At 52.8% G+C, this 24,304-nt stretch overlaps 2 protein-coding genes across 10 annotated transcripts in view; one reads left to right on the forward strand and one right to left on the reverse strand.

Annotated features, from left to right (window-relative positions):
• CNGB1 (cyclic nucleotide gated channel subunit beta 1) overlaps positions 1-20,465 on the reverse strand; it is a 77,150-nt gene extending 56,685 nt beyond the window's left edge. For 2 of the 6 annotated variants that reach the window (XM_058707789.1, XM_058707785.1), the window contains exons 1-11: positions 11,782-11,891; positions 9,086-9,264; positions 6,989-7,046; positions 6,619-6,691; positions 5,677-5,797; positions 5,531-5,573; positions 5,296-5,332; positions 3,601-3,676; positions 3,272-3,311; positions 2,761-2,944; positions 1,246-1,321 (exon numbers count right to left, since the gene is read on the reverse strand). In XM_058707789.1, coding sequence (XP_058563772.1) covers positions 1,246-1,321; positions 2,761-2,944; positions 3,272-3,311; positions 3,601-3,676; positions 5,296-5,332; positions 5,531-5,573; positions 5,677-5,797; positions 6,619-6,691; positions 6,989-7,046; positions 9,086-9,256 — 879 coding nt within the window. In that variant the 5' untranslated portion in view covers positions 9,257-9,264; positions 11,782-11,891. Of the gene's footprint in view, positions 1-1,245; positions 1,322-2,760; positions 2,945-3,271; positions 3,312-3,600; positions 3,677-5,295; positions 5,333-5,530; positions 5,574-5,676; positions 5,798-6,618; positions 6,692-6,988; positions 7,047-9,085; positions 9,265-9,762; positions 9,803-11,781; positions 11,892-12,084; positions 13,030-18,255; positions 18,361-20,173 lie in introns of those variants that run through there. The other 4 variants (XM_058707786.1, XM_058707787.1, XM_058707788.1 and 1 more) reach the window with 4 other exon arrangements.
• On the forward strand, positions 16,716-23,692 carry SPMIP8 (sperm microtubule inner protein 8). 4 transcript variants are annotated; one of them, XM_058707800.1, is made up of 8 exons: positions 16,717-16,845; positions 17,603-17,827; positions 20,689-20,750; positions 21,016-21,190; positions 21,626-21,687; positions 21,914-21,963; positions 22,341-22,373; positions 23,512-23,692. In XM_058707800.1, the coding sequence occupies exons 2-8, from the start codon at positions 17,605-17,607 to the stop codon at positions 23,540-23,542; spliced, it is 636 nt and encodes a 211-aa protein (XP_058563783.1). In that variant the 5' UTR covers positions 16,717-16,845; positions 17,603-17,604; the 3' UTR covers positions 23,543-23,692. The 4 variants fall into 4 exon arrangements, with proteins under 4 accessions (XP_058563781.1, XP_058563783.1, XP_058563780.1 ...); XM_058707799.1 differs by having other exon boundaries at positions 16,722-16,845; positions 21,899-21,963; XM_058707798.1 differs by lacking the exon at positions 21,914-21,963 and having other exon boundaries at positions 16,716-16,845; positions 17,569-17,827.
• The last annotated feature ends 612 nt before the right edge of the window (positions 23,693-24,304 follow it).

Below are 24,304 nucleotides of genomic sequence, written 5' to 3' on the forward strand. Positions count from 1 at the left end.
GGTTGTCTCAAAGCTCCGTCTGCAGGAGAGGCCTCTCCCCAAAGCACCACACCTTCCCCTGCCCCAGCCCCGTACTCAAGGGGGCCCCTCCTCTCTGTGGGGGCATCTTCACCACAGAATGTTCCTGCCACCAGGCCCTTTTCATCCTCTTGGAAAACTCCAAAGCTGTGTTTCCTCAGCCACCCGCAGAGGCCACATGGACACAGAGCCTGCAGGCTCCGCCTGCAGGGAAGGGGGCCCTGAGGATTTCTGCCCACCTCCTACCGAAGCCAGGACTGGGACCAGGCCTCTCGCCTCCCAGTTCCAGGTGACAATTGTCAGGTGGCTCAACCGGTTAAGCCGTCTGACTCTTGATCTCTGCTCGGGTCATGATCTCACAGTTCATGGAATGGAGCCCCATGTTGGGCTCTGTGCTGACATCATGGAACCTGCTTGGGATTTTCTCTCTCCCTCTCCCTCTACCCTTCCCACACATGCTCGCTCTCTCTCTCTCTCTCTCTCTCTCTCAAAATAGATAAATAAACATTTAAAAAAAACAAAAAACCAGTCAACAAATAAAGCTTAAAAAAAGATATACAGTTGTCCCCAAGAGAGAAGGACCAGGTGCCAGGTTCTTAGAGAGGGGGAAGAAGAGGTGACAGAGGACTTGCTCCCTCCACCCATCCATGTTAGAGTCCTAGGTTCTCAGAAATGCACACAGGGCTCTCTGGCTTCCTATAAGCCCCAAGCCCCCCTTCTTTCCAGAACATTCCTGGCCTCTCTTGTCTCTGGTCCTTTGCATCTGCTGATCCTCTGTCCGAAGGGCTCTTCCTACACCACCCCCATCCTACCTCTCCCTAGGTTTCAGCTTGCAAGCCACCTCCACCAGAAAGCCTTCCTTCATGCTGGGGGGCAGTGGTGGGGGTCCTCCTCTGTACCCCACATCCTCTCTGCTCCCTTCATGGAAGCATCTCCCCCACTGATTATGGCCTCCTGGTTAGCACGCTGGGCCAGCACTTCTCAGCCCCGTGGCCGCAGCCCCTCAGGGAAAGTGCGTGGAATAAACGTGAGCTGACCAGATAGACAGTCTGTTTCCCCAGGCCCTCACCGCAGCCTCCCTTCTTCCTTCGGTGCCTTCCGTGCCTTCGGGGCCCCGCCCTCAAACTATAGATCCTTGCCTGAGCTCCTCCCCCAGCCCATCAGTCCTTGCCTCAGCAAGGCCCCTCCCACCACTCCCTAGGGCCCCGCCCCCAGCCCAGCACTGACCTGCTCACCAGCCTTCCCATGGAGCACGGGTTGCGGCAGGGCCATCTCCAGCCTGTGCCGGAGCCAAGCCATCAACCTGCAAATGGGAGAAAGCAGGCCATGTCTAAGTGGTGGGGCTCACGGGGAAACTGAGACCAGAGTCAGGTCCCTCCCAAAGCAGACAGCAAGCCCACCAGAAGGCAGACCAGAACCAGGGCTCTAGCCCCAAAGACTGTTGCCCTCCTCCCTCTGGGTACCGCTCAGACCCCAGCAGGTAGCTCAGCACCCACTCTGCCACCCCCACCCCGGAAGTGCATGCAGGTGTCTCACACACTGCCAGGGCAGGAGCATTTGGCAACACATATCCCGATTTTAAATGCATGCATCCTTTGGCTCAGCAATGCCAGGTTCTCAGATTTGCCCTACAGATTTACTTGCATGTGAGTGAAATGATGCTTGTACAAGCCACTGATTGCAGTGAAAGAGTAGAAACAAGCTATGTAAAAGCTGGTACCACCCTATAATAGAGTACTCCGAAACAGTTGAAAGAGTGAAGCAGACCAATCCAGATAAAACCACCTCTAAGATACTTTTTATGTGTCTTTTGTCTTTAACTTTTTAATGTTTATTTATTTTTAAGAGACAGAGAGGCAGAGAGACTGGAGCAGGGGAGGGGCAGAGAGAGGAGACACAGTATCCGAAGCAGGCTCCAGGCTCTGAGCTGTCAGCACAGGGCCCAACGCAGGGCTCGAACCCACAGACATTGAGATCATGACCTGAACCACTTAACCAACTGAGCCACCCAGGTGCCCCTAAGATGCACTTTTTGGTGAAGGAAGCAAAATGCAGAACAGGGTATGTAGTTTGCTGTTGTCTGGTCCGTGTGTTGGTTTGAAGGAGAAATGTCCTCCCAGCTTGTTTGTAGGTAGAAAATGTGTTGAATGGCAGAGAGCTGTTGATGGGAAGAGACCCCAGAAACCCCTTTAAATTTTCTCCCCAGTGCATGGGTTACTTTGAAAATTTAAAAAACTAGTCTGGGGGCACCTGGGTGGCTCAGTCGGTTGAGCATTAGACTCCTGATTTCAGCTCAGGTCATGGGATCAAGCCCTGCGTTGGGCTCTGTGCTGAGCATGGAGACTGCTTAAGATCCTGTCTCTCTTGGGGCTCCTGGGTGGCTCAGTTGGTTAAGCATCCGATTTTGGCTCAGGTCATGATCTCACGGTTCATGGGTTTGAGCCCCGCATCAGGCTCTGTGCTGACAGCTCAGATCCTGGAGCCTGCTTCGGATTCTGTGTCTCCCTCTCTCTCTGCTCTTCCCCCACTCATGCCCTGTCTCTCTCTCAAAAATAAATAAACATTAAAAAAAAATCCTCTCTCTCCCCCTCTGCCCCTCTCCCCCGCTCACACTCTCTTTTTTTTTCTCTCTCTCTCTATCAAAACAAAAACCAAACAATGTTCGGTGAAGTGTTGGGTGTTGGGCTGGGGCAAAGCACTGATCCTGCTCCCCATGGAAGGCATGACATTTGGGGGGCTCACCTGGCAGGGTCCCCAGCAGGTGGCAAGGAGGAAGCATGGAAGGTGGCCTGGGGCTCTGAAGTTGGCTCTTCCTTGGGCTCCAGGGGGCCAGCAGTGGGCATGTTGGGGCTCTCCGGGGCCTGCAGCATGGGCTCCCTTTCCAAAGGGGGTCCTGGGGGCTCTAAGCAGCAGGCAGAGCAGGAGTCTAAAGATGACAAAGCAGGGCTCCATGCTCATGGGCACAGGGGACCAGATCCCAGGCACCAACAGGACTGAGTAAGGAGCCCTTTGGAACCACTCCAACTATGCCTCTCATTAGACAGGGCACTGAGGCCCAGGAAGCTCAAGGGGCTTGTCAAGACCTCACAGGACGGTCCCACACCACTGGCTTCCCAGCCTGCACTGGGGAGGGGTTCCAAGGCCCACCACAACAGCCCAGCCCCCACAAGCCCTGAACCCCTCCCTGGCCTTGGTGAGGGCTAAGGCCCCAGTGGCACCCCCAGCCCAGCCCTCCCCAGTCCCCTCCCTGTACCTGGGCCCAAGGCAGCATCTGCAGGCTCATCTCCCCAGGCCTAGATCAGAGACAGGGAGTGAGGTCACAGAGCAAAGTGAGCCCTGTGCACTCCCTCCCCAGCCAGTGGTGCCCAGGGCAGGCAGCAGGGGGCCCCCTCATTCCCCAGGAATCTGCTTGCTGTTTTGCAGTCACTCCTCTCCATCAAGGAGAACCCTCCAGGGAGGACAGCACTCCCTCTACGTGTCCCAGGGGTTGGGGATAGCCTGCTGGACGACACACATCCTTTCTGGGACCCAGAAACCCTCCCAGGTGGTCATCTGCCTGCTCCCCCTTTTTCCTCCACTTACCTTGGAGCTTTGGGGGGGCTGAGGCAGCACTTTCTCCAGATTCTGCTCAAGCCACCTGAGCAGCCAGGGCCCAGGCCTACAAAGGGGAGAGGGATCAGTAAAGCAACCTAATCACCCTGACCTGAATGTCTGTTGGAATCCCAGGCTTCAACCAGTCCTTCCTCACCTCTGGTCCCATTCTGCACAGTGGGGACCTTGTATTGTATACTCTAGAAGGGTCTCAGGTAGTGGGGCAACTTCTGCCAGCCCCAAATTCTGACCTATGGCTGCACCAAGCCTGGAACAGCAGGCCCAGCCTTGGCCACCTGGGCCCCAGGTGAGAAACAGCAGCTGCCTGGGGACCTGAACACAGCATGGGGGACTCCCTGTGCCTGGCACAGAGAGGTCTGGCTTCATGGGTCTGTGAGCAGTGCAGTCACACAGGGCCCCATACTTATAAGGGCCCACTTTTGGTATTCATGCGGTTGTCATAATCTTAAACTCTTAGTGATTTTTTTAAAGGAGTCCTGCATTTTCATTTTGCATTGGGCCCCGCAAATTATATAGCTAGCCCTGGGGCAAATGGGTCCCAGATCCAACTGGCCTCCAGGCAGCCCCTCCCTCTTCAGGGGGAACCCATGTTCCTGGGAGATCCCATCCCCCCAGGTATGGCCCCAAAAGAAAGCTGGCAAGTCCTCTGGGGGACTTCATCCTAAATTGCTTTACTGGTCTCATGAGTCAGCCGAGTGGCCCCTGGGGACCCCTGATCTGGGCAGCCTCCAGGGGACAAAAAGAAATAGACCACAGTGACTGGAACAATGAATGAATGAATGAATGAGTGCAATCACATACATTCATTCATTCATCCCCTCCATGCTGAGTCCCCTCCTTATGGCAGGCCCTGTGCCAGGCACCAGGGTTCAGCAGTGACCAGACAAAAGTCCCTGCACTCAAGAACCCAGCAGTCTAACAAATGAACAAGGGAAGGAATGAATGAATGGGGTGAATGAAGGTGAATACATGACTCCGGGTCCCCAGCAGAGATTGCAAACTGGAGGTTCCAGGCTTATCTGGGGGGCCCATAGTATTCTGAAAACTTTTCAGTTAGTTGGCAACATCTAAAATTTAAATATTCCATAAAACCCTAAATTTCTAGCTTCTCCTAAAAAACTGGAGAATCTGGTCACACTGGGCCTGAACTCCTCCCAGGCAGAGGCAATGGGAGCTGACCGGGGCCCTCTTAGAGAAGGACGTGGCCTCCCCGTTTGCCATAGTCCTCACCCACCCTTAATAACAAGACAGCCACCCACCTTGGTCAAGTTGAAGTAGTACAAAGCTATTGCCAACTGTGAGGCCAACCTAGGTACCCCTATGTCCCCCACAGTGGTCCCAGCCCTGCCCCTGGGCTCCATACAATGCCCACATACACGAGCCCATCTATGAGGAACTCATCCATGCCTTCTCCCCATGGCCTCCCACTGGAGCATCTCCCAGAAATCAGCACAAAAAACCATGGGAAGCACAGGGCCCTTTGGCTCCATTTTAAGAATGAGAAAAGTGAGGTCTGGAAGAGATGAGAGGCAAGTCCAAGGTCACACACTGAGGTGATGTGGTCCTGAACACAAGGTCCTCAGGTTTGGGCACACAGCTCCCCCAACCACACACACTATAGATGAGGTTCAGGGGCCAAACCATTGCTCAGGGATGGGGACTTACCCAGTGTCCTGGGCCCCAGGGGCCACATCGAGTCCATCTGCAGAAGAAAGGAAGGTGGTCAGCAGCAAGAGGCCTGCCCAGACCCCGTCTCCTGGTCAGCTTCACTCAAACCAGGGTTGGAATCCAGAGCCAGGCAGATGAGAGTTCCTAGCCTGTGAGCTCTCCACAGGGGCAAGATCCAGCCTGAGCTCCCCTAGTCCCACCCCCAAAAAGCCATCCTGCCTCCTGGCCTTACCTGAGCTCCCATTGCTGCATTGCCCAGGGATCTGTGCTCCTGCCTGCCAGGACAGACAGACACATGAGGGCAGAGAGCCAGACCCAATGGCCTCCCACCCTGCCCTTCCCCACCAAAACCACCTCAGCTCCCACCCCCACAAGTACCTGGGTGGGGCCTTCGAAGCCAGCAGCAGTGGTCTGGGCTGGCCCACTGCTGAGGACCGGCTGTGGGACAACTTTCTCCATGCCTTTCTTGAGCCAGGTCAGCACCCAGCCACTGGGAGTGCTGAGGGACAAAGATCCGAGTTTGCCCTCAGGTCCCCGGCCCCTCCCTAATCCGAGTGGCACTCTCTGGTGTCCTAAAGAACTTGGGTTGAATCCCAAATGTCTATCTCCCCACTGTGAGGCTTCAGATATGTCACCTTCCCCCAAGGCTTACATCCAACTCTGGAAAATGGCAGACACCAAACCTTGGCAAGGCAGGTATGCACAGTACCATCCTGAGCCCACTCCCATCAGATGCTTGGTCCAAAGCAGCCAAGTTCTAGTATCTTGCTTCCTGCTTAGCCTGGCTCCAGGGGGTCCCGTCCTACACTAGGCATACGTCATGTGCTCCAAAAGAGCCCGAAGGGTTGAGGATTTCCTGTGGGGCGTTTTCCTTGTGGCTGAGACTGGGCAGCCTAAATATGAGGGTCACAGACTCACTGCCTGAGGCTAGCGGCTCCCCCCACCCCCCAAAAGATATGCTCACTTGGATAAGCATTGATGGTCTAAAATGAGCCAACTTGGAGATTTTACATGAAAGTCTGGATTTCTGGCTTCATTGGGAAAATCAGAAGCCCTGGCCACACTGGATCTGCATTTCTCCCAAGCACTGAGAATGCTCCAGCCCCTATTTTCTGTTTCTCTTGGTCACATTGCCCATTTGGCCCAGGAGATCCTTGCTTCTGCCTGAGGATCCCTTCAGCCAGTTCCCAAGATGTTCTGGGCAGTTGCCAGCGAATGAGTGGAGACCTGAGACAGTGCTGGTCCCCACCCCCAAGTGGCTCCCTGTTTTTTTGGGGGGGTGGGGGCTGGCCCCGAGGAGAGGGAAGGGTGGTGTGGTACCTGTTCACTTCGGGAACCACAGCAACCTGGGCTTGGAGGGATGTGGGTGGAGTAGGGGCAGCCTCCTGGGTTTCTGGAAAAGAATTCCCCATACTTAGATCTGGAGCTTCAGAGTACCTAGGGAGGTCTACCCTGTGAGGGAGGTCAAGTCAGAGGTAGGGGAAAGAGGAGAACCCCAAGGGAGTCAGAAGGCCAGGGTTCCAGCTCAGCTCAGCTAAAAAGTTCCCAGGAGCCCGATCCTCAACTTCTCTCAGCCTCAGTTTCTTCATCTGTGAAATGGGCCTGTCGGCCTATGAACTCTGCAAAGCCCTGAGAGAGAACATACTCCTCCCTGCTGCTGATGCTGCCAGCCTGGGCTTCCAGCACTTACCCTGAGGGCCTGGCTCAGCTGCAGCCACTTCCTCCCCCTCAAATGGCTCCTCCGGTGGCTGGAAGGTTCAAACAGGACCACGTAAGCCCTCAGGGAGACCAGCCCGGTTCAGGTAGGGGCAGCCCTCAACCCACCCACTGAGGACCCCCTCACCCCACAGGACCAAACAGCTCTATTCTCACATTCGTCCCTGTAAATCCCAGCAGCTTCACCCTCTACTTGGGACACTTCCTCCCTCACAACACCACGGGTCCCACATCCAAGGTGCCCCCCTACCAAGGTAGCCCCAAGCCTATCACCTCCCCCAGGAAGCTGCCCACTCCAGTGGTCTGAGAACAGAGAGGAACACTGGAGACACTTATGAAGCCTTGAGGCAAACTGAAGGGGAGAGGGAGGGGAGAGGGAGGGGAGAGGACCCCCCCACCAGCTATCCCTCTCCTGGGGGAGCCAAACCTGCCACTCCCCTGGAGCAGCTGGGTAGCAGTTCAGCATTTGCCATCTGCCTCTCATCTGCCTCTGTAGCTGCAGCTCCTAGTGCTGCGTGCACATATGTGCGTGTACAAACATGCACACACACACACACACACTCATTATACATGTAAATGTATGAGCTCACATAAATGTCCATATATGTGCAGTTAGATGCATACATGCATGAGCACAAATAGGTACACGTGCAGTAACACAGCGGTGTGTGCATACACATGCACAGATAAGTGGATCTGTTCATACATGCACGTGTATATGGAAGACACAAAGCACATGTGCATATACGTTTGCATATGTATACATGCCCCAATACACATGCATGTGCATAGAGGCACATGCAAAATATTCATATATACACGTGCGTGCATGCAGACATGCACACATGCAAATGCCTGCAAGTGTACAGACACACAAACACATGCATATGAACACTCCCATACATTTGCATATATACACACACACAGATACTTGTGTATACATACATGCACGTATATATAAGCTCAGTTCCATAAGCAGGGGCATCTACACGCATACACATGCACTGACATACAAACACATATTCACAAACACATCATTTCAAATGTACATCAACACACAATCAAATACACACATAGATGAATAAACATGTGTGACCACACATATGCATGTATGCCTACACGTACAAAGGTCTGCATCTGAACACTCACACATGAGCCTGCATGTACAGATGTATAAAATATGTATGTATACAAACATGCAGTTACATACAAATATGTTCATACACACATGCATGCACAGAAACACAAACGTACATTCACAAACTCAGAAACATATACATGTACACACTCAGACACTTATAGCATGCCCCACACACCCTACAGACACACTAAGGCATGTGACATACACGTGTGCATACAAATACATGTAAATACGTGCTTGTGTTTGTGTGCACACAATTTGCTAATACATATGTATGCACAGACATACCACTAAGGACACAGGGCATGCACATATGTGTACATACATGTGTGCACGTGCAAACACATATGCACACAAACTCTCTACCTGGGTGGTCACTGTTTCCTGTATATACCCCATGCTGCCCAGGACAAGCCCTTCCTCTACGAGGCATGCCCCGCCTCACCATTTCCAGTCACAAGTGGGCTCACCCTCTGTGTCTAGGAGCAAACCCCACCAGCTTCCACTCTCCAAAGTTAAGATGATTCTCTCCCTCCTCTGAGCTCGCATACTTCTGTCTGATATACTCATTTGGCCCTCCTGGGAGGGGAGAGCTGAATCCAGTGTTGGAGCTCCCCAAATTCTCTCATCACCTCTGTCTCCTGGTAGAATGACCTGGCTGGTACTTGTCTGCTGACCCCCAGGGGCAATGTCTTATTCACCATTACGCTCCTAGCACAGTGCACAGGCCTGGCATCCATTAGATGCTAAATCAAATCTTTTTAACTGAGCTTCTGAACTAGTTGTCATCAGGCTCCTGAACGGATGGGATGCAGAACTGGCAAGTTTGGACGTGCTCGAGTCCCCTCGTAGAAGGTCCCCGGGGTGGGGGCAGCTGACCCAAGCTGGGAATTCCGGAGCCATAAGGCCAGCATGGCTGCAGCCTCTTACCAGGGATTCGTCCCCTAGCTCGGCCTCCTTCGGGGCTGTTTTAGGCGCCGGCTCTGGTTCCAGCTCCGCCTCCGGTTCTGGTTCTGCCCCCTCCTCCTCCTCCTCCTCCATCTTTGTCTTCTGGGGGGTCCCTGGGGGCTGAGGCAGCACCCTCTGGACCCAGCTCCACATCCTGATGCCTGTAGGAGACAGAGTCCTTAGGCCTCCCCAGGGTGTCCGCTGCTGCTCCCACCATTTGGGCGCCACTTAGGTGGGTCACACATTTCCCTTTTCTCTCATTCATCTTTAAAAACATTTTTGTTGGGGCGCCTGGGTGGCGCAGTCGGTTAAGCGTCCGACTTCAGCCAGGTCACGATCTCGCGGTCTGTGAGTTCGAGCCCCGCGTCAGGCTCTGGGCTGATGGCTCGGAGCCTGGAGCCTGTTTCCGATTCTGTGTGTCTCCCTCTCTCTCTGCCCCTTCCCCGTTCATGCTCTGTCTCTCTCTGTCCCAAAAATAAATAAAAAGTGTTGAAAAAAAAATTTTTTTTAAATAAAAAAATAAAAAAAAATAAAAACATTTTTGCAAATTATTCCTCCAGGTATTCACCTGATAGAGATACTAAGGCCAAAAACATGTGTATAAAGAGCGTGGTCACAACAGTGTTATAGCAAAAGATGAAAAACACCCAAATATTTACCTGTAGGGATCTGGTTATTAGAAAGTTCCTAAATGTTCACCTGTAAGAGAAACGCATATTAAATAAATTACAATACGTCTGATATGGAATACCATGGAGCCATAAAAAAAGGTGGATCAGTTTGAACTAATATGGAAAGATGTACATACTCTGGACTCCAGGAATGACCAAATCAGTTAAACTCTCTGTGCCTCAGTTTGCTTGTCTATAAAATGGGGATGTTACAGTACCTATCTTGTGGAGATCATTGTGAGGATAAAATAAACTGGTGAGAACATGGCAGGCACACACTGAGCACTTAACAAATGTCTATGACTATTATTTGGTGTCAAGCAAGAACAGTAATTGTAGAATATCACATTCAGCATGATCCCAACATGGATTTTTAAAACTACATTGTGTGGGGCGCCTGGGTGGCTCAGTCGATTAAGCTGCCGACTTCGGCTCAGGTCATGATCTCGCGGTCCGTGAGTTCAAGCCCTGCGTCGGGCTCTGTGCTGACAGCTCAGAGCCTGGAGCCTGTTTCAGATTCTGTGTCTCCCTCTCTCTGACCCTCCCCCGTTCATGCTCTGTCTCTCTCTGTCTCAAAAATAAATAAACGTTAAAAAAAAAAAAAAAAACTACATTGTGAATAGCATATGAACGGAAAATGCTTTAACATAAAAATTAACCTGTTTTCATGATTTAAATAATTTTAAGATAAAATGGCAATTAAATCCCTTTTTCAAGATTTACTATGATATTTCAGCCCTACCTTCTATGGGTACAGTTTCTGGCAACATTTATCTTCTGGGAATGGGAGGCCTCCACTCTTATGACTAAATCCCGCAGGATGGCCTGGCCCAGTGGCACCACAAAGGGCAGTAGGTGCAAACTCCCACCCTTGAAAGGGCCCTTCTGGGGAGATGCCCAACATGATAGAGTGCTTCTCTGTCCCTCCTCTGCCAAGGACACTGGCCCCAGGCTGAAAAGGACAGGCACAGGGCCCAGGATCCATGCCCCAGTGCCCGTCCCCCACAGCCCCTTGGCTGTGCCTCCTGCCCTCTGCTCACAGCCCCGACTTCTGCCTCAGCACCAGCTGTCCTGGGAGAGGCTGTGCTACAGGGGCAGAGCTCGGGGTGGGAAATCAGATCCCTGACTCTGCCTCCAAAAAGGTGAACCTGAGCCAGACGTGAACCTCTCCGGCCTTCCATTTCCTTGTTGGGTGGGGACACAGACACAGTGATTCCCAGGGTTGGTAGAGCCCAAGGCCATGTGTTTAGGATGGAGGATTCCCCCGACCCCAGCCAGCCCCAGCCAGCCCCATGAGGCAAGACTGAGCTACGTGTCTTCCACCCTTGATCACATTCCTCCTCGTTCTCCCTGCCTGCCACCAGCCTCAGGCAAATAATTGTTACCACTTTGTAGCTCAGGAAACAGAGGCACAGAGAGAGGAGTAGACTTGCCCAAAGTGACCCGGCCGGTAAGCAGCCAAGCCAAGTTACATTCAGGTCCGCTGGACTCCAGGTGTCTCACATCCACCTCCGGTGCTATTGACATTTGCCCAGGGTTCGCTTCTGCAGGCCAGTCCTGCAAACCTTTTCCCAGTTTGTTTCTGAACCTCCTGGAAATGATTAGGGAAGCTTTCCCCACTCCCAATTTTTCTTCTTCCCTCAGACCCAGTCATTTCCTCCAGGATGGAAATATTTGCATGGCCCTGCTGATTCCACATTGATAAGGGAGGCTAAGGTGGGAAGGGTGACTTCAGAGCCCAGGGTAACTATGATGCTGGGATCACCAGCTTTTCAGAATCTTCTGGAAAGCTAGGGAAAATACAGGTTCCTATGCCCCTCTAAACCCTCTGCGGGACCTGGAATCTGCATGTCATAAGCTGCCTCTGAAGATTCACTAAGGTTTGAGTCCCACAGGCAGAGAGGGAAGCCCAGTTTTCCTGCCTTGCCCTATTCTCCAAGTCTAGATGCCTTGCTAGAAGGAGAACATGGGGGGTCCACACCCAGCCACCACTTCATCCCGAGTTACCTGCTCGGATGCCAACCACCAGCCAGGAATTGCCTTGTCCCTGACACTTGCGGCCGGTCTCTCAGACACAGGGGGGATTAAGAGGCAGCAGTGGTGCCGTGTGCAAAGGATTAGCAGGGGCCGAACAGGGGTGGGGAGGTGGTGGTGGAAGACAGGAGCTCCAGGCCCAGGCAGCCAGCAGCAACCCTCCAGGGGCCAGCAGGGATCTAGGTCCCAGGGAAGGAGCCCCACGTGGACCTGCTTGGGACACCATGAGTCACCAGGGGACCTCCCCAGGTTCCAGGGGCCCAGTTTGCCACATACCTTGACCAAGCCACAGGGTGGCCGGTGGGAGAATAACAGCTTGATGTCCCCATGTGATCCTGGGAGACTCTAGGTGGCAGAGGCTTGTCAACTGTCAGTCAGCAGTGGCAGGAGGCACACCCCAGCCCTCCAGCTCCAGATCCAGGACTCAGGCAGAGTCTCTCTGGCCCAGAGTCTTCTGCAGCTTGGCAGGACCTCAGTAGCCCCTGTCTTGGGCTCTGTCCAGTCGGCCGTGGTCCCAGAGCTGGGCCTTTAGGAAGAACCCAAGGACTGAGGGATGGCTGACTGTGTGTGAGCTAGCCCCGCGAACTGAGGTCCGGCCCTAGCAGGGAGACAGAGATCTTCAGGGAGACAGGGACGGCAGCCCAGTGCAGAAGGGCTCAGCGAGATGACAAGAACTGGGTGAGAGTAGAGGAGAGGGGTAGCCAGCAAGGGATGGGGACTAGGTCACCCACACCATCTCCTGAGCTCCTCCTGTGTGCCCAGCAGTGTGCACAAGCAGGGCAGAGACACGAGTGTGTCAGTGGGAGGAGGGCAGGCAGGCCTCCATCCAGAGGGGGAGATTTGGGCCAAGTCATGAAAATCAAGAGCTGAATGGACCGTGTTCCAGACAGAAGACACTGCAAGGATAAAGTCCTGAGGCTGGAATGAGCCTGGATGCACCCAAGGAACAGGGAGGGGTCGGAGGGTTAGTGGGTATAATGAAGAGCGGTGGGAGATGAGGTCGGCCAGGACAGATCACGTAGGGCCCGTAAGCCATGGTAAGGACTTTGGGTTTTAGTGGATGGACCAGGAAAGCCCATGATGATTTTGAACAGGGGCCAGGCACCACCTGCCCAGCTGATGTGCGGTGAGCATGTGCACTGGTCAGGAGCCTGCAGAGCAACAAATCATTCTATGACCGGATGACCCCTGGCTTCTTTCCCTCCATATATATGCACATGAGGGTCACCCACACTGGTGTATGGCCGAAGTTTGCTCATTTTCCTCGCCCTAGAACCCCTTACTCTTCCCCCAGTCACATCTGGCTTTGCCCACTCCCCAGGGGCTCTGCTGCCTCCAGGTTGCTCAGCCCAGGGAGGGAGCCACAGACCAAGCCTCACTCACACACAGTCCCATGCGATCACTCCTCCCCAGAGCCTCGTGCATGGCCCCTGTTATGCAACTCCCCAAGGTGGCTGGCATGGGAGGATGTTCTTTCTGCCAGCGAGGGCCAACAGCAATAACAGAGCTCAAGGTGGCCCCTGTGTGTCCTCCATAAATATGCCAGGCTGCAGGGGATAAGGGCTCCTCCCACAGCACCTCTGGCCAGGCCCTGGCTGGGGACAGCAAGTTCTTCAACTCTGCCCGGCCTCCAAGCAATGGCTGGTGAGATCGGTGATATTCACCCTCGCCTCTAGCTGGACGGAGGCCCACGCAGAGGTGACACGGCTTGAGCTGGTGGGTGGCAGAGGCAGAGAGAAAGGGGAGGGAGAGGAAAAGGGAGGTGTTGAGGGTGCAGCTCGGGCAACTGGGTGGCAGGTGGTGCCATTTACCCAAAAGAGGAAGCCTGGAGCTGGGAGGTGGGAGGAAGAGTTTGGAGGGGAGGGGAAATCATGAACTTTACTTTGGTAAGATGTCTGAGAGACGTCCAAGTGGAAATGTGCAGTAGCTGGCGAGGACTGTGCGTGTGTGTCTGGAGTTTGGGGAGATAGAAATGTTAGGGGCACCTGGGTGGCTCAGTCAGTTAAACATCTGACTCTCGGTTTCTGCTCAGATCACGATCTCACAGTCAGTGAGTCGGAGCCCCACGTCAGGCTCAGCACTGACAGTGCAGAGCCTGCTTGGGATTCTCTCTCTCCCTCTCTCTCTGACCCTCCCCTGCTCATGCTGTCTCTGTCTCTCTCAAAATAAATAAATCAACTTTAAAAATTAAAAAAAGAAAAGAAATGTTGGACTCATGAGCTCAGCTTGCACATGGTGCGTAAAGCCACAATTCAGAACAGATTCAGACAATTCCACAGATTCAGAACCCCTGGGAAATTCAATGCAACTAAAGAAGAGAAGGGGACAAAGATGGCCCCTGGAGCCCTCTGGCACATGGAAGAGCAGAAAGCGAGCATGCTGCAAGCCAAGGGGAGTGAGGCACTGGGGGAGGAGTAATGGCATGGGACCCTGCATGAGTGAGGCTTGGTCTGTGCCCTCCTCCCTGGGCTGAGCAACCTGGAGGCAGCGGAGCCCCTGGGGAGTGGGCAAAGCCAGATGTGACTGGGGGAAGAGTAAGGGGTTCTAGGGCGAGGAACATGAGCAAACTTTGGCCACACACCAGTTTGGATGACCCTCATGTGCACATATGTATGGAGGAAAAGAAGCCAGGCTCAAAAGACCCCAATGTCCGTATATATAAAGTTCAAAAGGGGCAAAATGAGCCTGTCTTGTCTATGGCTGCACACGTAGGTAGTAAGAGGAAAAAGAAAAGCAGCAGTCATGTGGTGACGTTATGCAGCCAGAGAGCGGTTACCTCTTGCAGGGGGTTGGAACTGGGGAGGAGCAGGTGGAAGCTTCTAGGGGCTGGCATCATTTCTTGCTTTCTTTAGCCGGCATCAATTTTTTAAAACAACTTTACTGAGGTATAATTTATAAGCCATAAAATTTTCCCATTTTAACTGTACAGCTCAATGATTTTTAGTAAATTGACTGAGCTTTGCAACTTGCACCATCCAGCTCTAGAACATTGCCGTTGTTGTCCCAATGAGACCCTTCATGCTTCATGGGAATCACTCCCCATACTCAGCCACAGCTCCTCACAGCCACTAATCAGCTGTCTGTCCCCTAAAATTGGTCTTTTTTGGACATTTTATATAAATGGATCATACAACAAGCAGACTGGTTTTTTGTCTGATTTCTTTCATTTAGCAAAATGTCTTTCAGGATCTTCCACATGGGAGCATATATCAATACCTCATTTCTTTTTAATTCTTGAGTATTCCGGGGTGCCTGAGTAGCTCAGTTGGTTAAGCATCTGTCTTGGTTTAGGCTCAGGTCATGATCTTATGGTTTCAGGAGTTCAAGCCCTGCATTGGGCTTTGTGCTGGTGGCATGCAGCCTGCTTGGGGTTCTCTCTCTCTGCCCCTCCCCCACTCACACTGTCTCTGTCTCTCTCAAAATAAGTAAATAAACCTAAATTTTTTTTTAATTTGGGGGTCCCTGAGTCGGTTAAGCGTCTGACTTTGGTGTAGGCCATGATCTCATGGTTCACAGGTTCAAGACCCGTGTCGGTGTCTGTGCTGATAGCTCAGAGCCTGGAGCTTGCTTCAGATTCTGTGTCTCCCTCTCTCTGCCCCTTCCCTGCTCGTGCTCTGTATCTCTCGCTCTCTCTCAAAAATAAATAAACAATAAAAATTTTTTAATAAACAATAATAATTTTTAATTCTTGAGTATTCCATGGTGGAATTTATTTACTCACTAGTCAATGGACTCTTGGGTTGTTGCACTTACTAGCTGTTTGAAATAATGCTGCTGTGAACATTTGCATGTAAGTTTTTGCCTGGACCTATATATTTTCAGTTCTCTTGGGAAGATTCCTAGGGGTAAAATTGCTGTTATATGGTAATTTTATGTTTCATGTTTTAAGAAACTGCTAATCAGTTTTGCAAAGTAGTACCTCTTGTCTTGACCTGAATAATAGTACACGAGCTCTCGCTTTATAAATTATTGGTTACATTCTATATTTATGCATTCTCTGTATTTTTTTATATTTTATAACGTTAAAAGAAAAATAAACTGGGGGTGGGGTGGTGAGTAGACTCAACTCTGGGAAAGTCTTCTCTGAGGAGTAGGGCTTGGGGGATGCTGTCTGGGGCTGTATGGAGCCCTGGAGGTGGAGCAGGTAGGGAGCCAAATCCTGCGTGAACCTCACAGGAGGGGTCTCTGGACCTGTCACTCTCAGCACCTGGACAGGTGTATGTGGGGCATGTGCCGACACAGGCAAACAAGTCAGACTCTCCCCAGGGTATCCTCACATGTGGGGTCCATCACCAATGGTTGTGACCAGGATGGTGGGCAGGCCCCGGGGCTTTCAAGTGCTGGGCTTAGGCACTCATGACCTCTGTTTCCTGGGAAGGAGGGAGGGAGGCTGCAGGACTCCAGTGGGCCAGGGCTAGAATATCACCTGCTAATCCCTATCCTGCTGAGGCCACCACTCTCCCTGATCCCTTTATGCTGACCCTGGATACTGGCCACTGCTAATCGCCACCCTTGGAGACCCAAGGGCTGGCAGGCAGGCAGGGCAGTGCCCTCAGGTTTCCAGGAGAGCCCACAGTCGCCCTGCATGGCAGGACCTAGGGTCTTGCCTAACACAGAGCCTTGAAACCTAGAGAGAGACAGCGACTAGTCCAGGATCACACAGCCTGCCCTGGCTAGCCTTCGTATGGCTGCCTCCAGGGAGCCCACTTCCTTTCGGACATTTCTCAACATGCCTGGCTTGTGCTAAGGCTTGGGAGACAGCAACCTTCAGGAAAGCTGAAAGCGGGGGCCAGTTCACAGCACCCTTGCTAGCTGGCTCCTCTCCTCAGAGCCTACAGTTGCCAGGGTTGCCGAGGAGCAGGCGTCCTCACAATCAGGCTGCAGTGGGCATTGTCTCTGCAGAATGTTCTTTTGTGCTCCTACTGTATAAGGCTCTGAGGCCAGCCCATCTTCCTGCCTCTTCTCCCCACTGAGTAGTCAGAAGAGCAGAAAACCCTCGTAGGCCTGTGCATCTGGGGCCTGTGCCCTGCAGACAAGGTAGCCACTGTTGGTGGGTGAGGAGCAGTGTGTCCCTTCCCCCCCCACTTCTCCCCGCCCCATTCCCCATCCTCCCCATGCAGGCCTACCCCCTGAGACAGCTTCCTCAGGCCAGTCACCTTGCCCTCTCCCTGCTCCTCCATGGTCCAAGGTCCTCGTTCCTCCTACCCACTTACCGCCCACCTCCCTCTCGCACCTGTAACTGGGTCAGGAAGAAAGCAAGCCAGCTCAACAAATTCTCCTAACGTTTAAATGACCGAAAGGCTGTGGGAATAGCCGCTCTTTAAAGGGAGGCACTGAGTAACCAGCAATGCTTTTGTAGTTCATATCTCTTGTAGTTTATGCCTCTCCCCTTATTTAAAACTTTCCTATGTCTCCCTGTAGAATTTTGAGTAAATGCCAGGCACTTTAGCTAAGGCCAGAAGTCCATAATTAGCTACCCAGAGGCAGATTGAGCTAAATTCTGAACCCACTTGCTGCTGCTTCTTCCTGATCATTATTTAAGAATAGAAGACTCTTATGCCTCCTCTTTTAGACCGTTCCCAACCACACACACCCTGTGCTCACCTGCCAGAGCCCTGAGCACGTCGTGTGTTTGCGCATGCGTGCGTGAGTCCGGGTGTCCCTGACACCACATGGGGAGCTCCTAGCCGAGGGTACATCGTCCATAACCGTTGGGCGAGTAGACAAATCCGCACTGGCCAAGGTCGCGCTACCCCACAGGAGGGTGTTTGGTCGGGGTGTCTCTGCTCCCCAGCCATGGCCCGCATCGTCGACCTGGTGCCCTGGGAGGACGGCTCCACCCACGTGTACGCGTCCCCAGCCATCTTGCTGCCGGTGGCACGGACGCGCAACCAGCTGGCGGGCGTGAAGCGGCAGCTCTACCACCCGGCCCTGCCCAGCCTGCGCCGCATGGACATGGACTCTGTCAGGGCCTGTCTTTCGGACGAGCACTGCCGGTCCACCACCTACTGCCGCAAAGGTCAGGCCACCTGGCTGCCGCTGGCGTCCGCGGCCTCTCTGGGCCTTTGGGAAAGGAGTGGGTGGAGGGTTTCAAGGAGAGCCCTGGTAGAGGGCAAGGCCGTCGGTGGCACATGAAAGCGTTAAAAGGGCTAGTCCCAGCTCTGCTTAGGTCTGAGCCTCTGCTTCCCTATCAGGAAAATGGGGATGATAACAGCGCCTGCCCCGCAAGGTTATCGTGAGATTAAAACAAGCCAAGAGAAGCACTTCACGTAGTGCCCGGCACATAGTACGTGCGCAACAATAATGTGGCGGTTGTTATTCAGAGAGAGAGAGAGCTGTGCAGAAGTCAGTTGTTGCAGTAGTAGGAGTGATAATAAAAGCAATAATGACAGCTTCTGCCCAACCTGCTCTCCAGATGAAAAAGAGGAATAGCCTCCTCACGCTTACCGTGAATGGGAGGAGGACCTGAGCGTCTTTGGGGTGAAAAGGCAGCATAGGCCCAAGGAGTAAGTCTTCATCCATTGAGTGGCTTAGGTGTGGAGGTGGGGGTGCCTGTGAGTGAGTGAATGAATGAATGAATGAATGAATGAATGAATGCAGGAATACACATTCATTTCCACACATTTATTAAGCACTTGCTTGGTGCCTGACACTGAGCTGCGGCAGCAGGGAAGCAAAGGTGTCCTAGCTAGAGGGAACAGCATGTACAGGGGCCTGGAAAAGAAAAGCTGCAGAGGTGTTGGGTGAACTTGGGGGGGTGGGGGTTGGTTGGGCCAAAGGGTAAGGTTGGTGATCACAGTAGGAGCTGGGGAGGGGAGAAGGGCACAGCTCAGAAAGGGCCCTGTTGCTAAGCTCAGGGATCTGGACTTGGGAGAGAAAGAGGAACCTCTGAAGACCTGAAGCAGAAAAGAGGTCTGAGCATTCTGGGGGTGGGGAGGGGGTGGAGGATGGCCCAGAGGGACCAGAGGTGGATAAGGGGGGTGGGTGTTAAGACATCGGGAGGGAACACAGTCTTCAGGAAGGAGTGACAGTGTCTTGGCCACAGGAGAGGGTTTGGGAAGGTATTTAGGAGATAAAGTAACAGGATTTGGTAACAGAGTGGGTGCCGAGCAAGAGCAGGAAGTCTGGAATGAGGCCCAGGTTGCAGCTGAGGTGACAGGTGGGGTGAGGGTTAGAGACTGCATGGAGACCTCCAGAGGTCCCGTGCAGACCCCTGCAGGGGCCAAGATGGGACATGCCAGAGGTGGGTGGGGAGGTGGGGAGGAGGGAAGGATGAAAGGTGAAGTGGGGCCCCCCCACCTGTCCCTCTATGAGGGATCAGCCATGGGGCTCCCACTAACTGCTGTGTGGGAAGGCTCTTGGAAACCAGCAATTTACATTTTTAGGGAACGCTCTTGATTTAGATATGTATTTTATGGCAAGTATATGCTTTTAATAAAAGTAATCAAAATTCAAAATGCTATAATAATGTACATTTTAACACCTCGCTGCCTCCACTCTCCACCTCTGCTGATTTACAGGTGTCCATCTAGTTCCTAATGTATCCTTCCACTGTTTATTAATGCAAATACAAATATATATACTTCTGCTCCCCAACTTTTTACTATGAGTGTATTCAAACATAGAGAAAAGTTGGAAGGATAATACTATGAACACCGGTTGCCTTCCACCTGCTTCGGGCACTGTATTACCATATTTGATTCTTCTCTTTCTAACACACACACACACTCACACTCTCCCACACTCTTCAACAAGCAGCTCCTACTGCTAACAGCCTCCTCTGTGACACAATACCATTATCACATCTAGGAAAGTTAACAATAATTCCCTAACACACAATATGTGGTCTTATATTTAAATGTCCCAAATGACCCCTAAAGATATCTCATAGCTTTAAAATCCTTTTGGGGGCAGCTGGGTGTTGGTTGAGCGTCCAACTCTTCGTTTCTGCTCAAGTCATGATCTCACAATTTCGTGACTTTGAGCCCCATCTAGCTCTGTGCTTGCAGCCTGGAACCTGCTTGGGATTCTCTTTCTCCCTCTCTCTGCCCTTCCCCACGTGTTCTTTCTCTCTCAAAAAAACAAAACAAAACAAAAAAAAACAAAAAACTATAAAATAAAATAAATAAAATAAAATAAAATAAAATAAAATAAAATAAAATAAAATAAAATCCCTTCTGGAACCAGACTGCAATCTAGGATTGTGCATTGCAACTGGGTGTTACATATCTTTAGTTTCAGTCTGAAATAGTCTGCCCACTTTCCATTTTTCCCTCATATCGACTTTTTAGAGTTCAAAATAGTTACATGATAGACAGTCCTACATTGTGAATGCGAGTGATTGTTTCCTTAGGGTGTTGTTTACCTTGACTGTTTTCTGTAAACGAGAAGCTGGATGGGGAGGCTTGATTAACCAGGTAAAACATTGCTGGCCAGAATCTTGCATGCTTGCCATAGTGCTTCAGCAGGAGGCACATAATGTTGTTATCCTGCTATTCGTGATGCCAAGTTTGATGACATGGTTAAGGTGATGACCTGAATGTATATTCTTCTCTGCCTCCAATCTCCTCAGTTTTATGCTTTAAAGCAAAAGGTAGCATACAGCATATACTCTTCTGCACCTTGGAGGTCTTGTATCGAGAATTTCCTATTTTAAGTAGCTGCATAGCGAGGATGTATGAGTGTATTTAACAAGTCCTTGAATGAGACACTTGATCTATTCCCGGCGATTTTCTCTTATGAACAATGTTGAAATGGGTAGATCTTTTACTCCTATCATTTCCCAGTTGTGTACCTGTAATGTGGGATAAATTCCCAGAAGTAGGACTCGGGTCCAAAGTAGAGGAGACACCTACCTCTTCCCTCCTTTTTCTTCTTCAGATGACTTTGACAACGCCTACTTCACACTTTTCGGTGTCCCCAATAAACCCCTGCAGTGCTTGGTGAGTGTCCTTTTCTTCTGGCCCTGGGTTTGCTCAGGGGAGACGGTGTGAAGGCCCTGCCTGTGCCCAGCCCCAAGTACCTCTGGTTCTCCAGCTGCCTGCTTGTGGCCCTTCCCCCTTCCCATCTCCTTTAGGGGCTTCAAGGCCCTCCATCAGGCCCATGGGTCAGATGGGCCAAGTTGTCAGCTCCTGTCTATGGGGCGGTCTGGGTCGCCCCCCAGGCTTCGGCACCTACCACGCGGCCCTGACTCCCATCGCCCGGCAGGACATCACCGAAACCGGCCGGAGACTCCAAAACAGGTGCCATGAGGGAAAGCTGGTACCCATCGCGCCGGGCATCAACCGGGTGGACTGGCCTTGTTTCACTCGCGCCGTTGAGGACTGGTCCCGCTTCGTGTCCTCGGCTGGCGAGTTCAAGTTGCCCTGCCTGAACAAGAGGGGTCAGTCTACTGGGCGCGGAGGATGCCATAAGGCGGGAGAGACCCGGGAAGCCAATTGCGGCTGGGGGGCGGGCGGCGGCATCAGGTGGGCTGTGGCAAGGACAGCGGGGAAGCTGAGGAGCAGCTGGGCACAGAGAGTGAGCGGGACCGAAATGGGCTGAGGGACAGGGAGGTGGGGTTCGTCTTGTGGAGGAGGCAGGGGCCAGGTCCAGGCCAGAGGACGCCATTGGGGCGGAGGCTGGGCGCAGGGCTGGGTCTGGGGCCCTTGGAGCAGGGTTTGGAGGCGGGGCTTGTTCTGGCGGGGCAGGGGAGGTGGGACTGGCTCAAATAACAAGTGTGTGGGGGTGGTTTGATCTAGGGGCGGGCTCAGGTAAGAGCGGGGGCGGAGTTTGTCCGCGGCGGGCTTGGGGCTGCAGATGGGCGGTCTCTCCGCAGTGGAGAGTTTCAGTGGCTACGCGGTGCGGTACTTGAAGCCCGAGGTGACCCAGAACTGGCGGGTAAGGAGGGCTGCGCGCTGACCTGTCCCTGGGGACCAGGGGGTGGGGAAGGAGAGGCTAACACGGGGGTCGGGGAGGGGAAAGTACGCCCAGGCAGGGTTTCCCAGTCCCCAGGGCTAAGATCTCCGGCAGAGAGCAATGTGCGGGGCGGGGGCGGGGGTCAGTGTCCCCCTAGATTCACAGGCCCCCCATTCCTCTGGCCCTGCGCCAGTACTGTCTCAACCAGAACCCCAGCCTGGACCGCTACGGACAGAAGCCCCTGCCTTTCGACACCCTGTAAGTGACGGCACAGGCCCCGGGACCCCATACCTCAGGGAAGGAGGATGGGCCTCAGAGTACATGGCCATCTTCTTTAGAGTACAGTTAGTGACTCTTGAAACTGTGAGACCTGGGAAGAACTGCTGGGCTCCAATACACCTCCAAAAAAGTGCAGTTTCAAAATGAATGGGTGTTTAATTCCTATCAAACGGAACACCCTGTCGCCCAGTCCCCCCTGGCAACCCCACCCTTTCGGAGTGGAGGCCTTAGGTGGGACGAGGGTGGACTTTAGTAATCCTTCTGGTGGGATGGCGCTTCTGGAGATGGGAGTGAGGTTCCTGGATAGGGTCGCCCTTCCCCACCTCGGGCTTACCTTCCTCCTCCGTTTTTCGCAGGAATGCTTACCGACGCTTCGGCTCAATCTACAGGTAGGGGAGTGACCCCGCCCCTGCTCGCACCTAGCCACTCGCCCCTCGTCGGGGCTGTGCCTCGGCCGCCTCTGGACTCTGGGGATTCTCAGACCCCACTGCACCCACGGGGCCTCGCACCAAGGGATTGGTACCTCCTGGGTGATATTGGGGGACTGAGTTGCCTCCCTCCTAAGAGATCCTCGCCAGGCAAAAGGATGGCCTGCTGGGAGATGGGGGGGAGCAGGGTGCCCATCTCACTAGATTTGGCTCAGACTAGGCCAAAAGGAGGAGGGCTTACCAGGGAGGAAAGCGGCTGGAAGACTAAACAGGCACGTAAGACACATGATGGAAAGAACTGAGAGTTTGCCTTCCAGGATGTGGATAGGTGGTAAGGGCTGAGGCTCGTGTTCCCAGCAGGAGTGTGCAAGGTATTCAGGCATCTTCATCATTTGGTCATCTCCCACCTACCCAGCCCCCTTCCCTCCACGGCAGCAGTACCAGACTCCTGGGTATCATCCAAAGGACCAGCACAACCAGGCACTCCACACCTTTGCTGCTGCTGTTGCTGGGGCTAGATAATCCTTCCCTCTCTGCCTGGAAAATTCCTCCCCACCCTTGAAAGCGCAGCCTAGATGTTCCATCCTTCTTGAAGTCTTTGCTGATCCCCTGCCTCTCCCCTCTAGCTTAAACCCCCTTGGGTCGCTCACCACATGTGCATGCATATCTGACAGCATGCAGACTATGGCATTATACTTATCATTGGAGAGCTTGCCTTCTCTCACCCACCCTGTGCACACACAAGGGAATGCTTTCTGATTTCTTACTGCTACATAGTGCCTGCTAGAGCAGGTGCACTAAATGTTTGAAAAATGAGCAAAGCAGTACATTATTCGTAATCAATGGGAAACAAAAGATGAGGCAAAGTGAAAGCGGGGGAGGGGGGGCTTGAAAGTCAAGCAGAGTCACTGAAAATATATAAATAAAAGGAAACAGGGAGCCATTGAAGGCTCTTGAGCCATAGAAAGGCAGGATGGAAGGTGTGTTTTCAGAGCCTCGAGGACAGGGTGGCGGGTTTGGGGGAAAAGCCTAGAGAAGGACAGCCTGACTTTCCAGGACACCCTGGAGGCCCCTGCCTCACCCCTGTTTCTCTCCACAGTCGTGTCAACTACCTGACCCCCTGGCATTAATCTGTGAAAAGGAAGCCAGTCCTCAGGCTGCTGGGCTGTGCCATCTCCGGTTCTCCAGCAGGACAGAGCGGGTATGGTGGCACCACCCATCTCCCTAAGAGTTCAGCCGGACTGGAAATAAACCTAATGCTCCCCCAGGAAGGAATCAGGCACGTGTGTGTGTGTGTGTGTGTGTGTGTGTGTGTGTGTGTGTTGTATGGACTGGGAGAAGGGTCAGTACCTCAGGATGATGATGTCCTACCTTTACCTGTCTCCTGCCAACTCCTGAGGAGTGGTGGGAGGCTGGAGAAAGCTGTCTCATGACCCCAGGTAGAGAGTCAGAGTCTAAGCCCCAGGGCTCAGCCAGGGGTGAGGTGTAGAGATAGCCTGCCTGCAAAATGGGTTTTCCCTATGCCCCATCCCCTCCTTGCAGCCTCACAACCAGGCTCCCTCCACTTCAGATGCTGAACTTGGGCCCGGGTCAAAAGGGATTGTTAGACACCTCTCTCAAAAGCTTCCACCATACCAATATACTCTGGGGGGGCTTCTCTGGGCCTGGCAGGCTCTGGTGGCCTAGAGGCAGCCTCTGGGTGTAGAGCAATCATTGTCTGCTCTATCCACAGAGCTTCAGGACTAGCCCTCATCTGTCCAAACTACAGAGAGGAAAGCACAATGTCCTGGGGCCAGCCATAGGCAGTCCTGGGCCAGGGCCAGGATAACCAAATTCAAAGGGGTTAAGGAAGAGTGTCTCTGGCATGGTTAGAGAGCCAAGATAAATGTTGA

The sequence above is a fragment of the Neofelis nebulosa genome, chromosome 17 (genome assembly GCF_028018385.1).
Source record: "Neofelis nebulosa isolate mNeoNeb1 chromosome 17, mNeoNeb1.pri, whole genome shotgun sequence".
Classification (NCBI taxonomy): Eukaryota; Metazoa; Chordata; class Mammalia; order Carnivora; family Felidae; genus Neofelis; species Neofelis nebulosa.